We start from the raw sequence: 15,909 nt of genomic DNA, 5'->3' as shown, positions 1-15,909 counted from the left end.
GTAAGCGCTCCAAGTCATACTGTAAGCGTCCTTAAAATGGGAAGTACTCAACTGCTTGGTAAGGACAACAGAGCTTGGCACTTGTCAAAAAATGTTGATCTGTTGATTTAAGTGGCAATATAAACATGTCATTTTGAACGCTATATATCATTAATGCAGAAAATTTAAACTTGATGGGATTTCACTCCAGAAACGACATTTCTTTAAGTTGTGGCCCAACATGCAAGTCAATCTGTCACACTAAGTAACTGATAAAACCTTCATTTTTTTGTAAGCAGCGGATTTATTTAGCAATGGCTCTATGTCAAGAAGGAATCACGGTCGCCTCTTAACATAAGAGCTTTTAATTATCTGCATGTAAGAATAAGTTGTCATAGAAAACGCAAAAGGTCCAGTGTTTCTCTCTATTCACAGCATCACAGTGTAGCAAGGACACAACCTGGAGGGTTGGATTTGGATCCAACAACTCCTCTGGCGTTACTTAGGCTATTCCTGTACTGCGGCTCAGGACTCGGACTCTAGACCAATCTCTCCTGAAGTAATTCAGTCCGAGTGACTAAATACATGCCATCTCAGGGGCACAGGGAACTATAGGAAAGACATTAGTATATGCAGCCAGCTAGACAATTCCCACTGGGTGTTTTAAAATTACCAGGGTATAAATAAATTGCCAGCCGTGGCCAATGGCCATGCGTAGTCCGTGTGCCTTATCAATGATATTTTCCTAAAGTTATCACAAAAGAAATGGGTCTTGAGAAGGTGCTCCCGCTCTCTTATCATGGAGTAGGAACAAAAATGGTTCTGCAGAAAGCAGACAGTATTTAAAATACACTTGGCATAACGAAGAAGAAAATTCGTCGTGTGTTTAAAAAAAACACACATAACTCCCATTTACTCACTTACCTACTTACACAGATTTCATTATTGCAGTATTTAAACATCACACAGCCATTAATAGATTTTAGCCTCACAAAAGCTGTCAAGTTGGTAAATCCCTCATGAGATTTGAGAGATTCTCAGAAGAGAACGGAGGGGTCTGCTCAGGATTATAAAGTTCACGGTCATGTTGACCACACTTACAGGTCCTGAATTGATTTTCAGTAGGTTGGTTAATTCTTAACTAAAGCCCCAGAAATTTATCTTTGTAGCATTTTTATATAGAGCCAGATGGAGGTGCAGAGCACTAGAGAAAGAAGAATAAGTTAACAACACAAAAAAGGATGATCAAAGTTTGGTTACAGCTTAACTAAACAACAGATGGAGAGGTGTGACTGCATCTTCGAGATATGATGAAGAAAACCTTAGCCTCAGCAAATGTTAATTCCTCCACACGCTTCAATTTAATAACTAATCAAGAAAACTCACCCAAACAGCACAGATTAGGAATTTAAATTAAAACATACAGATAGGGCAATCCACAATGTAATCCCTTATCTGCCGCTATCGATAGGAGAAATGATGTTTTGATGTTATGGATGTAAAGGGTATGTATGTAATTGATTGGAACAGTACACTTTAATTGAGAAGGTCTTGAGCACTTACTCTTAGCCTGTCTTTGGGCAAAGCAACAGCTCCTTGCTTGATGATTTCCAGAACTCGCTCCACTGACAGCTCAGCTCCAGCTTGCTCTAATCGGGAGCTGAAAAAGCTGATCACCTGGAATGAAAAATCAGAGCACATAAATAAATAGAAAAGAAGAGATCTTTGTATCAATTTACACAAGAAGTTGTCATCTTCTTTTCCTGGATCAAGGTACCTGTACTTCTTAAAGAATAATCATGTTATTGCTTGTGTCGCAGCCAGGGAGACTTTGTTAGCACAATTATCAGCATCCTCCTGCAGTCATTTTTAATAGACAGATGATTTTACAACTTAACACAGACAGCTGAATTAATAAATTTACATTTCCAAGTACTGTGCACTGACATATGCTTATATTTCTATCTGTCAGTACTTCTGCAGATCAGGATTTTCGAGGCCTTCCAGTCTAATTTTTATAGTTTCGGCTAGAAATTTACTTTCATTTTGAAGCATTAAAGTAAAATCCTTATAGTTTCAATGACTCCTGGACAGAAGGCTTTAAGACAACTATTACACATCTCAAAACAAGGACAAGAGTCTATATGACTTGCCTGGGGGTTTTGTAGCATCCAAAGCCACAGCAATTGGAATGGAGAGGAAAAAAAAAAAAAAAGCCCACAAGCTCCTCTTCTCCCCAAATTAACCACCCAAAGTCCCTCACGTACCTTCCCCATCACAGATTCCAGGCCCAAGGACTTGTACGTTCCCTTTCAATACTCTCATCCTCCATGCATCTCCCTGGCAAGGCCAAGCTGCTTTTCACCATATTTCGCTCCCCACCCCCTTTCTGTGACCCAGCTGGTCCTTGTTAGCTAGAACACAGTTAGGTCAGGCTTTATCCCTCTCCAAGCTCAGCAGGTCACACCAGAAGCAGACATCCCACCGGCAGTTCTCCATGCGGGACATCAGAAAACCTCCATTTCTATAGCTCCTTTCATCCAAAAAGAGCACACTTTGCAAACGCCATCCCTTATCCCGGAGGAACTCATCAGTCACGCAGGGGATCCGAAACTCAAAACAACGCAAAAAGGGTACGGGGCAAAATTTCAACACCTACTTAAGAGTCCTTTGAAAGTACCACAAGATGGTCAGGGCCACTTGGTAGAGCCCACGCACACGTGAGCACCCAGCTACCCCTTGGCTGGAGCCACACACAGCTTCCAGTTGCTGCACATGCTGCTGGTAGGTTCCCCGACGTCTCGTAGGCTTCGGCCATCTCTCCTCTGAAAAGTACTAATGTCCACTTGTATCTCAATCCCAACCTCCAGCACATCGAGTAATCTTTGTTAACTCTCCCAAGTAGAAGGGGGGAAAGGTGTATTATACTACCAAATCTCTGCTGAGCTCTCTTTGCTCCGTAGTGAGACCCAGCTAGAGCCCAAAACCATTACCCTAATTATATCTCTCAGCTCAGCTGCTGTTAATGAAACAAAGACAGCTGATGGCTTGATTACTGTGAGATTCAAATTTGTTGTTCCCCTCCTGTGATCCCCGAAACCCTAGCCCTTGTTTTGAGCAGGTAGATTTGCTGGATCACAGAGCAATTTTCTCTAGAAGCTGCAGCACCGAGCGAGAGAGAGACAGGTGACAATTGCTGGAAGTTGCTTTTTGGGGTTGTTGTGGTTTGGCTTTTTTTCTTTTTTTGGTTCTGTTTTGTTTTAAACAACAGAAGTGTGGAAATCAGTCAAGAGAAAATTCAGGTTTAGCCTTCTATACTGTCCTTACGATTACCTCCATACTTGAATAGAAGGGAGAATTTCACTGCCAACTCTGGCAGATGTTGCAGGTAGGTTTTACATTCTTACAGATAAGGACCCACTGTAGCGCTGTGATCTCTGATCCTTGGAAAAAAACAGGAGTAGGATGATGTGCTGACTTCGTAAGCAAAGGAGCTGGAGGGAGGAACCAGAAATTAGAGAGGAAAATGGCAAGAAACGGCTTGCGCAAAAAGCGTGAGGACCTCGGAGTGAGGCTGACATGGTTTTGGCATAGAGTCTGGGACAAATTGCTGGTAGAGGATACACAGCTCATAGAGGAACGAGAAAGTTGCCCACAAACTTCGAAAGAAAAAACCCATCTTCCTGCACTTCAACACTCCTCTGTTGTCAGTAATCGCTGCTGAAACCTATCCTCGCCCAGGGCAGGCTCGCGGAGAGAATCCATCCCACTAGTGCTGCCTCGTTAGCTCAAGCTCTGCTAAACCACAACAAAAGCAAAATTTAATATTTGGCTTTTAATGAATAGGATAAAATACTATCATAATGCATACGCATAAAAAAACTGAATGAAGATCGCAGATACTACCTGAATCCTGGTGTTTCCTATTTTGGAAAGTCAAAGCCTCCAATCTTAACGTGTTTTTAAAAGACTTTAATGTTTTTGTGGTAAAGGTACTAATCTTGGTTGAGTTATATTTCACAAAGAACAGAAGTGCGATAGGCTTCCAGTATTTTCAGGCTATGTCAGCATTTCACAGAACTTTGAACGGCTATTTTTGGTGAAGACTGAAATGAAAAATATCTACTTAAACACTAATACTTATCTCTAAGCATTATTTGCGTTACTACTTCAGACAATATAGAATCGGAGTAATTCTTGATAGGAACTCAAAAGCTGTGTGTTTCCAGCTGTGGCCAGCTAAGGGGGGGAGGGCAGGGGAAAAAAAAAAAGATGAGTTATACAGAAGAGAGCCTAAAAGAGGCATTTTCTTATTACCATTAGATCAGTAATAAAACCAAGAAGCATCCAGCATTACATCCCTACTGCCCAAGCTCCCATCTCTTCTGTAGCAGGTCTAACGCTTTACCTAGTAATCTGCCCAAATATAAAAGCTTAACATAATAGTAAAGAAGAGTAGCCTTTTCCTTTGAAAGAACTTCAATTATCTTCCACGCGTAAGTAACAGAGCTGCATTTAAAATAATCATGAAAATTAACAGATTTCAACTCCTTGTCCACTTAAAAAGAAAACGAACCAGAAAAAGCAAACTGACTGGATAATATTAAATGAGTTTCAAGTTTTAGCACATGCTTTAAAACCCAATGCTGAGCATATTACTGTAATGTATAGAAAAAAGCAGATCTCCGGGCAAACGAACTAGACTGAGAGATGGACATTTGTTTTTTTCTTATGGTGTCCATTTTTTGATATTCTGAAAATTATTTTTCTCATTATTTGGGCAACTGGTCTAAGAAAACAGAAAACAACTGCAAAGACTGCTCAAGAAGAAGAATAACAAGAAACTTAACGAGTCGCTGTGAATTACTCGTATCCAAGTCATGCTGCGCGCTGAAAGGCCCTCTCCATGCAAGGAACATAACCCCTTTTAAAGAGCGCTCTCTCCAATCTGGCTTCCATATTAACAGGGATTAAAAGGCACGTCTAATCCTGGATTAGACAACCCCTCACCAGCAATATCTTATCAGCGTCCAGATAAAACGGTGTATCTGCCCTGCGCAGAGAGCCTAATTCTGGTTGTGCGAGCTACCCAACCATGTGGTGCGAGGGGCATGCAGCGACACGGCTTGGTCACCATCAGCTCAGGGATTTCCAGGCTTTGTATTAACGTACCATTAATATACTCGAGATCTCTAAACAAAAACTCTTTCCTATAGTGATTTCCAAAATCGGTTTTCATAAAGTTTTTCCATTTAAGAGGTCAATTTTCCCCGAGAGACTCATCTTTCGACCTTTTGTTTTCTAAACAATAAATTTACAAAATATTTCCAGAGATTAAAAGTGCTGCAAGAAAGCTAGAATGATTTCAAATAGACATTTTAGTTTTTGGAGATTTTTTTTTTTTTTAAGATTATGAGGGAATAACCACAATGTCTATTATTTTACCCATCTATTGTTTTCAACAGGGCTGAAAGGCTGAAGTAAAGAAATATTTCTATTTACTATAGCATGCACCAAGCAGCAGAGCTATCAAAGACAAGATGTTTTCTCCACTTGGGTGCTTTCAGTGGATGCTGAAGCGCCGCGATGCCCCAGCCCATTCCCAGGCAGTGCCGCTGCCTAACTAACACTACAGCTCCTCGCTTGCTCCTCCAGCTAAAAATAACAGCGCGATTCACTGCTGCCTCCTCTGCCCGCAACTGTCAAGGTTAACTCTGCAAAAGAGAAAAAAACCCTAACTTGGCACCAAATGAAAAAGTTCTGATTCCTTTTTTTGTCTTTTTTTTTTTCCCCCCCTTTGGAAAGTGATGAAAAGAGAAAGACGCACAGTTTGACGTTGGCTATTTTACATTTCTAGCCGCTGGTAGAGTAACACGCTGTATTGACGGCACACTGAAAGGAGAAGAAAAGGAGAAAACAAACCTCTTGTCATAAAGTACCGCAGGATTAGCACTTCAGCTAAGTAGCTTCCTTAGGAAAACATAAATCACAGCTATGTTCAGTAGCCGATAGTCATACCCTCCGTCCTGGAGCAAAAGTGAGGCAAAGCCAACCCTCGCTGATTTAAGAAGGGACGAAGTGGCTTCAGGTGATTCAACAGCAGGAGAAACACCAAAGGTTTATCAGCAAACTTGAAGTACTGAAGTTTTTCAGATTCACCTTGAAACCAGGAGCGTGTTCAAAGACACATGAACTCTTCAAGGTGCTCTGCTCTTCTCATCTCCCCACTCCTTCACTGCAAGTCCTGCAGGTCTTGAAATAGGAGTTGCTATGCCAGAGCCAAGCAACTCAACCGATCTTAAAATCTAGCAGGGAAACGTCTTTGGAGAAGTAAATTCCTAGTAGGAAATTGCATCAATCGAACCCTTCGCATCACTAAACCATCGCTCCCGACCTCCTGATTTCTATCAGACTATTTTGCAAACAAAATTCTAGCAGCTCCTAGTTAAGCCTGTTCAACCACATGATATCTATCACTAGCTCATAGGAAATATGAAAGTAATGAAAGCCAGTGAGTTCTCACGATGGCCACGAACCAAACTCATCTTTAGGAATGACTAATGAAGAGCCTCCACCAAATTCCTGACACATCTGAGGTTGCTGACCAAATTATAGACCACCTCTGAAACAGAGGCCTATAGATAGTTCACAGCTGAAACGCTTCTGCAGGAGGCCAGAACAGGAACCATAGCATTCCTCTTTGTTCACCATCCAGAGGAAGAATATCCCATTTAGCTAAACAAGATGCACAATATCCTGTTAAGATGACTTTCTAAAATGAAAAGTAAATTAATAGGAAACAGAAGGTATTTTGATTTCAGTTTCTTCTGTACGGCATTAACTGTTCCCGTATGTTCCCAATCAGAGGGCAACAGTGATTTTTAGCTTATTTATAACAACCCAGAGGCAGGTAAGTAGTTTTCAATAAAAGAGTGTTCTATACACTGATGACCCTTAAACGTTTACCTGTTTTTTTTGCCTCAACTATGAAGCACGCAGAGGTTACGTGTTATCTCCAGAGCAACCCGAATGGTCCAAATCCTGAGGCAAAGTCCTTAGTCACTGTGACCAAGTCTGTCCCGCAGTTAACCCGGGCAATTGCCGCTCTGGTCTGAGCAGCTGGTGGAGCTGCAGAGCCACCCCCATATTCACGTCTGCCTACAGACGTGTCTGCTCTGTCCTCTGCCCCAGCGTCATCCTGCCAAATGTCTGCTATCCAGAGGTCTCCAATGCTGAAGTGCCTGGAAACCTACCACAGCGCTTCGTTACTATTAACGTTAGAAAGTCTCTCCTCATGAACCTGTGAATCCACAAGTATGTGCAACAGGTTATTCCCTTTCCTTTCACAGCAGTGTTTTATTTGAAAAATATCACATCGCCTTTAGCCTTCCTTTGGCTGATCAGCACCTGTTCTATTTGTCCTTAGAGGTCCTGTTTTCTGCAGCTCTTGTTTCTCCCTAGAATTTCTTCCGTGGTGCCTAAACCCAGAGTAATCCGGCTAAGAAGTCACTAGCATGAGTAGGCTTGGAGGACACCTCTGGGCTATTCTCCCTTTGCATACCCGCACAGGACTGCAGCAGATGCCTCTTTCCATTTGCACCGCCAACTACTCGTTACTATCTTCTCAGTACACTTTCCAACTAATTTTGCATCCACTTTTTGGCATTTTCACCCCTTCCGTGCTTCCTATTCGCTTTATGAGAACATTATGTGCAGCAGAGTAAAACCAATAACTATTAAAGTCAAGGTAAGTCATACCCATTTTATACATTCTTGACAAGGCAAGCTGGCAACTGTTTTAGTGTCCAAAAATCATTACAGATTGCACATATTCTGTATTTTGGTCAGTTTTCTTCAATATAGAACATTACCATGCTGTCTGATAGTATTTCTGTATGAAATACAAATCTGGACTAGAGCTTAGGATCAGAAAATCTTACACGTAATGTAAGGAGGATTTTGCTAAAGCACAGAAGGATGTTGGAGTGACCCAGAACATAAAATGCACCTGCCGCTTGTGTGGACCTCTAGTGGCATCTGATGACGGAAATTACACTCATACTTCCACTACAGGGTGGGTGGAGAGAATCCAAGGGTACTTTGCCATTTAATGACCAGAAAGAGTACGGATGGAGAGAATCAGGATGTAGCACAGCCCCTGAAGACATGCTTTGGGGCCTTCAGAAAGGTCACTTCTCCCCACCCTTCCACTATCAAAAGCTGCAACATCTACCATTTACACCTAGGGTTTACAGGCTTTGGGCCACCAAATTACATTGAGAGCAGCAGCCTGAAACCCAGCAGAGCTCCCTGATACATGGGAAGCTGGTGGATCCATCCTCCTCCGACTAACCAGCCTTGGCCACACGAAAAGCCCGGCCAGCTCACTATTCTGTCTCTGACAGTAGGCTGGGATGGATGCTTAAATAAGAATGTAAGAGCAGGTCAAGAATAGGGAGATCCTCCCCATGAATACACCCTCCCGGCTTCCAGCAACGTACAGTTTAGGAATTTATTGAGCCAAATATTTAACGATTTTTTTTTTCCCTCCCCCCATGATTTTCTGACTCCTTTTGGAGCACACCAACGTTTCAGACATTCACAATGTCCTGTGGCCGTGAGGATGGAGCTCCCACCTCCATCACTGCAGAGAAAAGCCTGAGCAAAGTCTGGGAGCCAGGAACTCATTTTGGTTCTTCTCAGATGCTGCCCAGATGGTTCCAGACAAGCTCCCCCCCACGCGTATAGTAAAACTAACATGATTTGCCACTTTTTCAAGGGATAGGAAGACCAGTTAAAACATTTTGGCTGTAGCACACAAGACAAAGACTGGTTCTGTCTGGGATGGTAGTGCTGCCGATACCGTGTATGAAGTGGAGGACGTGACAGGGTAGAAGAGGAGTCAGCTGAATCTAATCTTTTATTCAGATCTGCAAGCCTGACAGCTCTCACCACTTGCCAGCTGGTGACAGGTACATTTAAAAAAAAAAAAAAAAAAAATCTTTTTTTGACATCCTCGCTTCTCTAACAAAAGAGCTATTTAAAAATTCAACATGCTCCTTTGGAAAGCTTTAAATAGTTTCTGAATGTAACTGGCATTATGCTGTAACCCAATATTAAAGAGTTTTGGGGAGGAATTGTTTAAATTGTTGAAGAAAACCTACATTTAAGTGTTACAAAGGAAAGGACGTGCTGCTATCTGTGGGGGGCACGGGGCTGTCATGCAGAAGGATCTGGCCACCACTACTTTTCCTCGATCTGGACAAGTAACCAGAGAAGGTCCCTATCTCAGTCAGGAACGAAGACGACTGTTATCTTCACTGCACCATATCCTCTCTTTACACAACTTGAAGACATCTTGTCTTAATCATCCAGGCAGTATCATGCTGGCTGTAGTCTGCAGCTGCCAAAAGTTTGGAGAGTTTTGAGCTCCGAATCGTCTGTTCTTCAAGCTCTTGCATGACCAGAAAATATGAAGTGAGAACAGAAGAGGAAGGGATGGGTACAGAGCAGGATTTCAGTTCGACATTTAAAATTACTTTCCTTTATGGATCATCAGAAATCTGTCAATCTTCTGTAATATTTTAAAACAAAAGCAGATCAAACCAGAACCTCAGCAGACTTTTATTCACACCGAATAAATGCACTATTCACTGCAGCAAGAAATTTAGCATCCTGTTCAGCCTTCCCTTCCAGTATTTTGCATCCAGTGGTCACAGCGTGACTTCAAGCATTGCTCAGCTCTGCAAATACTGACTAGAGGACAGAGAAATATTTCTCGCACTGAAAATCTATTATTTGCTAGCAGGAATCATTACTCAGGTTCTCAATATGAACATTAAAGCCACTATCAGATGCAGCAGTAATTAAGTAACAACTGTTTTCCAAAGTCATACTCCATGGAGAACCACACCAGTAACAGCTTCTGATCCACCGCTATTTCCTTTTGTTTTCTTCTAAAATGTCTACTTACCCAAAGGGATTGCTGTGGAGAGGGAGACATTTTGTAGGTGAAAGCAACACACATTCAGATACAGCTCAGGGAACAAGGCAGCTGAACATCTGCTCTTAGCTATTTTTAAAAAATCCCCCATATTCATTAATAGGCTCGTGATGGGAGTAAGAGAAAAGAAAAAGATTGGTGGATGATGAAAATCTGCTTTTCCTCCCCCAAAAGACAGGTTTCTAACAAGGGGCAGTTAAGAGAAGCTGACGCTGTCCTTCCTTAGGGGACTGAAAGATGTGTAACAGGTTGGGAGTTCCTTACCAGATGCATCCCAAATCCCCCTGGCTCTGCCGAGTTAAAGATGTTGCCCAGAAGAAGTCACAGTGGAGGCCCAGAAAACAGGGGAGAGAAACACAACATTTTAATACTTTCTAAAATAAACTGATAGAGATGATGAATATTTTCCACCCCTCAAAAGGATAAAGAGATCGAGTAACAACATGTAAGCATCCTTTAAATAATGTATCACTTACCAGATCTATATTTTGCATTATGTCCTGGAAGGAGGGGTGAGTTCGAAACTGCTCAAACAGATCCCGCTTGTAAAGCAGCGCGTACACCAAGTTTGGGTTGTGATGAAGAGAATTTGTCAGGCAGGAGTTGATGATCTCCAGCATCATTCGGATCACTTCCTCGATCACATTCAGATCTTGCGCCTTTAAGAAAGGAATAAAAGGTTAGTGCGCCCTTTTCCATTGTAAAATATATCAGGTAATAAAGACAGAGCACAGGTAATTATTACTAATGGAGCTATTAGCTGGTTAACGTCTCAACGGTGAAGCAAATCTGGCATGCCTGTATCTGGAAAGAGATCTGTTTTCTCCTGTAATAACCAAAATTTTAACCGAAATGCATTGCGCTCTAGTATTCAGCCTCATAGCTTGATTCTCTTCTCAAGCCAAAAAGCATTAGCATACTGCAATCAGCCAAATTCACTAAGGGTTAAGTGAACTTAGTCTTTTCAACCCTTCCTATGCTAAGTAAAAGCACTTCAGCATACATTTAATTTAATACATTTTCTGCTGAGCCCCTGCTTGGGGAGGAGGGATAGGGAGAAGGAGAGAGAAAAAAAAAAAATCAGAAAAATAAAAAGTGGCTGGGGAAAGAGAAAAGCAAAGACGGGAGAAGGAAAACTGACTGGATCAAACCCCATTGCACCTTGAACATCCACCACCGTTCTCCAGACTTTGTCTCTGGCCTTTTTTTTGTATTTTTTTGGCATTGAAGAATACTTGTAATAAACGAAAAAAGAAATCTCCTTTTGTAGTGCACTAAGCCTTAATGCTCAAGAAAAACATGTAGAGCTTTTCATCTTGTCAATGCCTTTGACAAACCATTCCTGATGATTTTGAAACTCAAACTTTCTAAGCTGAACAAGCTGGCATGTGCACGCCTGCTAGCCTTCTGGATTTCTCTCCTTGGGCTGCCCATCAGGATACGCCTGATACGGTTGTTCAGACCGGAGAGCTGTCTGTCCTCCCTTGGGACAGGGAAAAAAAGGCAAATCTACTTCGTTTGTATCATTAGGTCTCGCCACCGCATCAAACGCTGGACTGTGAGACTCTACAGGTCTGGCAAGAACAGGAATCATACCAAACCAGCTTGAGTTTTTCTGCTTAGTACGAACACTGAAACCGCTGGCATTTGCTTTTGCCGCCTGCCTACAAAGCAGTAATTTTCCGAGTTATCATAAGGCACTTAAATACTTCATAACGAGGCTGTACCTGCAACAGCGTTCTGTTGGACTGTCAGTCAATCTGTACATAGTCGAGTTATTTTCTACTCCAAGGTAGCGTTGCAGGAATCGTCACTTGTCAGATATATGCTCTTACCAAGGCAGAAGAGAATACGGGAACTTGTCATTACCCTGGTTAGACCCATATAGACTTGCTCCTCCATCTCTTCCACGGTGCCGAGGACCGCGGAGAAGAGAGCGCCCGTCCTCATACTGCTGCTGAAATGCAGCAGCACTCTAATTTGGTTATCCGCACCGCTTGTCTTCTGCATGTACAAAGGAGATTTAAGCGATGAAAGCCTTTTGAAATGCTTGTTTGAAGAACAGTATTTGGTGCACGCACTACAATGAAGTTTTCTTCTTTAGCAACGATGTCTGACTGACTGTGGAGGTTACAGATTTTTTTTGCAAAAAAAAGGGGATCCCCTCTTTTTTAATAGCTTTGCCTCAGCCACCTGAATTACCGTTGTAGCGTAGCTAACAACGTTGGCAGAAACCCTTACAAAGCTGATCACCGCAGCTACTGAGTCTGTCAATGGGATCGCGTTCTTCTATGACAGAAACAACCCTTGCATTCAAAACACAGGTGGTTCCTCCGTCTGTAGTTTCCTAGTTAGCATGCTATGAGATAGCATCCCAGTTAGAAGCTGTGAAATGTGTATAATGCAAAATACTAGACAAAACCTGAAATAATTGCTTCAGCTGGAATCTGAAGAAAAATCCAGACCTGGCTAACTCATCTGTGGAGCGGTACGTGCCTATCAACTTGGATTTAATTCAGAATATGGGATATTATGGTGGCTTTTAAAAAGCTCTGAGCACTGGTGTAATTCTCCCCCCAGTGCAGCAGGATCACCTAGTGGCCGAGACACTATCCTAAAATACAGACTACATTACTTTTGCAGAAACATTATGATTCAGGATCAAGTGAGATCTATCCAGTTACCAGAAAGGTAACAAGCCACACAATTGCTTTTCAAAAACTAAATGCTTTTTGATAAAATATGTTCACCTTAAAACCCGGGCATACAGCTAGGTTAAACAGAAAGTGTTGCTAACCATCTACAAACACGTTATTTCAAGAAAAGGCAGACTCAGCTATTGGTCAGCTTCAAACAATTAAAAGTTACCAGAGGTTATGGCTCACTAATTGTATTTAAAGTTTTTAGAAGCTGATGGACAGAACCAGCCATCTGTTTTTCAGCAGTGGCGTTGCAGGTGAAGAATCTGGGGCCCAAAGGAAGAAATCCAGGAGCTACAGTGAAGATTTTTACCCATAACTGACTATACCAAAAAAATCATTTATAAGAAGAATGAGCTCCATAAAAGACGGAGAAGTGGGACTGAATCCCAGTATTGCATATATGTTATCTGGAGAGCTGTACGCTCCTATAATTAGCGATTAAAGCATTTGTAAAGGCTTAAAAGTTTTCAAAACAGGAAAAAACAAGCAGAAAGCCAAGGACAGCATTTGGATGAGACAATGGAGAAATGCCGTAAGAGCTGATAAAATGCTGTGTGCTTTTGCTGCTCTGTATCACCAGTATCAAGCTACGGCCCCTCTGCATCTAGACGTGGCGTCACGACAGATAGAAATAAGGTTACAAAAACATTTCGCAGTTGAAGAGAAGTTTATCACCCCGTGGATTAACTTTCAGACCAGCTGAACACAGCTGAAATGCTGAACATGTATGGCCAAGACAAGGAATACCACATCGTCCACAGCATCCTTGTAAGATTATTAAGATTATTTTTTTGACTGGATTGGCTGCTATATGAAAAGAAAAGCCAGGGGGACGGGCACACAAGTTTCAATCTATTAAACAGTACACTTAAATGAGTAGTTAAAAGTAACGGCATTTTCCTAATGCTTATAATTGACAAATACAATAATTTAAAATTATTACAGTATTCCTTTACAAACCAGGGCTCAGATAATGCCTCTGTCGACACTGATGAGTACCAGTCCTCCCCCTCCTTTTTTTTGTTTATGCCCATAGAAATCATTATACCCATCATTAAAAGAAACTTGGAAGCTACAGCTTGGTACCGACTTTTTGAGACTGAAATCATGCCACAAAAGGGATGGGAATGCAGGCATAGCTCTAACATTTCTGCAGGTAATCCTAGGTAACCACCTCGTGGCTCCTTTTCAGGACAGGAATTAAATGTGGTAGTTTTTTGCGAAGATTTTAATTTTTACAGCAAAAAGCCAGATGCTTGGTCATGTTCTAGTTGCACAAGGAACAAACCAGGCAGCGACAGCTACAAGAGATCGAGGTACAGTTCAGGGTAGTCTGGGTCTCTTTCGTTAAAAAGAAAAAGGAACAAATAAGTGATAATGCCAGAGAAAAGAGAATGGAAACAAGCTGAGAGGATGCGGAGGAAAACACGACGAGCACAGGCATGAGAACATTATCTGGAGAAAAATAATTTCAGTTTGATAAACACTAAGAAGGAACACACAAATGTGCAAAGCCAAGCCAAACTACGGGCAGAGCTGGATGTTCTCGTCTCTGTCCATCCTGGAATACTGTTGCTTTCCTTACTGCAATATAATTAATAATTAGCATGACGTCCTCCTGGGCAAAGGCTTCCAGAGAATTCAATGTTTACTGCTGGAAAGACACTGATATGTGAAAACAGTTGAAAAGGATACGGCTTATAAAATATCAGAGAAGTCAAGCAGCCTAAACGCCAAACCCTCAGGCAGGTGCTCACAGTTCGGTTCCTTACAGGCACGGTTACCCAACAAAAAATAAAGCAGTTGAATCACTGTCAGTGGAGGATGCAAGATCTCAGTGTCACCAAAAGCCTGCTTAATTTATGGTACCCATCTTCTGTTTCCTACACTGGAACTTTCTGAGTGCTCATCCTTTTAATTTAATTTGACATTAAATAAATTTTAATTTTTATAATAATAGAGAACTGGTTAAAAAAGTTCTATTAGGAATGAATGCATATCTCCAGCCTCTAAATGTTAATAATTTTTAGGAGAAAAAGGGAGGCATGTCCACATGTCATTCAGGTTAACTTTGCTTAACCATCCCTCATGGCTCGTACTGCCTAATAAAAACTGAAACAAAATTATTCCGCTTTCTGTTTTCTTTCCTCCTATGCTAGTTTATATGGAAAATAAGAGTCGTTTGAAAATCAGAATTTCAGTCACTTGTGATGTTATGAAGAGACATTTCTAAGCACGGGTGGACGTGAGGCTGTCTTTCACGATGCAATAAGCTTTGTATTAAGTTTCAGAGAAAGGAACACTTCTTTTTAAGATTTCTGGTAGTCTCGCTGAAGTCATCTCCTCTGTGGCTGCAGCCTGCGATCTCAGCAGCCCGATGTTCACTTCAGCCAGCCTTCGGCTGCCGCACGAGATGCGTCCTCACCGCAGAGCTGATTCAAGTGCTCCTGTCCCCACTTCGGCTCCGAGCCGCACAGAAGCCCCTCGCTTGAGCCCGGCTCATCTTTTAACCCTCGGTCCTGGGTGCAGGCTACGAGCCGAGCGCTGCCCGTTTCTGGGTGGTACCCAGGGTATTTCATGGCACGGATGCAAGTTGGATGGTGATAGACTTCTTAATGGCGGTTTGCATTTTTGACCATTTAGCCAGAAAGACGGCAAAGGTCTGCTGGACACTCAGCTGCAGCATCCCATCGCGGCCATGCAACCCGAGCTGGATGAACCGTTCAATTGCCAGCCACCAGTTACCAGCAGTGGCAGTACGGCTGAATTCAAGGGAATACTGAAGTCTTGATTTCAGGGTGAGGAATGAAAGAATTACAGTTTTCTTTAGGCTAAAAATTTAGCCTATCAATACTTAAAGGGGACTTATAAGAAAGATGGGGACAGACTTTTTAGTAGGGCCTACTGCGACAGGACAAGAGGGAATGGTTTTAAACTAAAAGAGGGGAGATTCAGACTAGATAGAAGGAAGAAATGTTTTACGCTGAGGGTGGTGAGGCACTGGCACAGGTTGCCCAGAGAGGGGGTGGATGCCCCATCCCTGGAAACATTCCAGGTCAGGTTGGACGGGGCTCTGAGCGACCTGATCTAGTTGAAGATGTCCCTGCTCGTTGCAGGGGGGTTGGACTAGATGGCCTTTAGAGGTCCCTTCCGACCCAAACCATTCTGTGATTCTATTCTATGATTCTAAAAAGCACTAGTGCACAAACTTGAGTCTCATATTGT

General features: G+C 42.2%; 1 protein-coding gene across 2 annotated transcripts in view; it reads right to left on the bottom strand.

Annotated features, from left to right (window-relative positions):
- The window catches only part of DYM (dymeclin), a 218,972-nt gene that overhangs the window by 30,725 nt on the left and 172,338 nt on the right, over positions 1 to 15,909 (bottom strand). For both annotated transcript variants that reach the window (XM_009273826.2, XM_009273825.2), the window contains 2 exons: positions 10,459 to 10,641; positions 1,543 to 1,656 (listed from right to left, as the gene is read on the bottom strand). In XM_009273826.2, the coding sequence (XP_009272101.1) occupies positions 1,543 to 1,656; positions 10,459 to 10,641 (297 nt within the window). The remainder of the gene's footprint in view (positions 1 to 1,542; positions 1,657 to 10,458; positions 10,642 to 15,909) is intronic.

Source organism: Aptenodytes forsteri, unplaced genomic scaffold (genome assembly GCF_000699145.1).
Source record: "Aptenodytes forsteri isolate BGI_AS27 unplaced genomic scaffold, ASM69914v1 Scaffold31, whole genome shotgun sequence".
Lineage (NCBI taxonomy): Eukaryota > Metazoa > Chordata > Aves > Sphenisciformes > Spheniscidae > Aptenodytes > Aptenodytes forsteri.
This window is presented reverse-complemented; position numbering and strand designations above follow the sequence as displayed.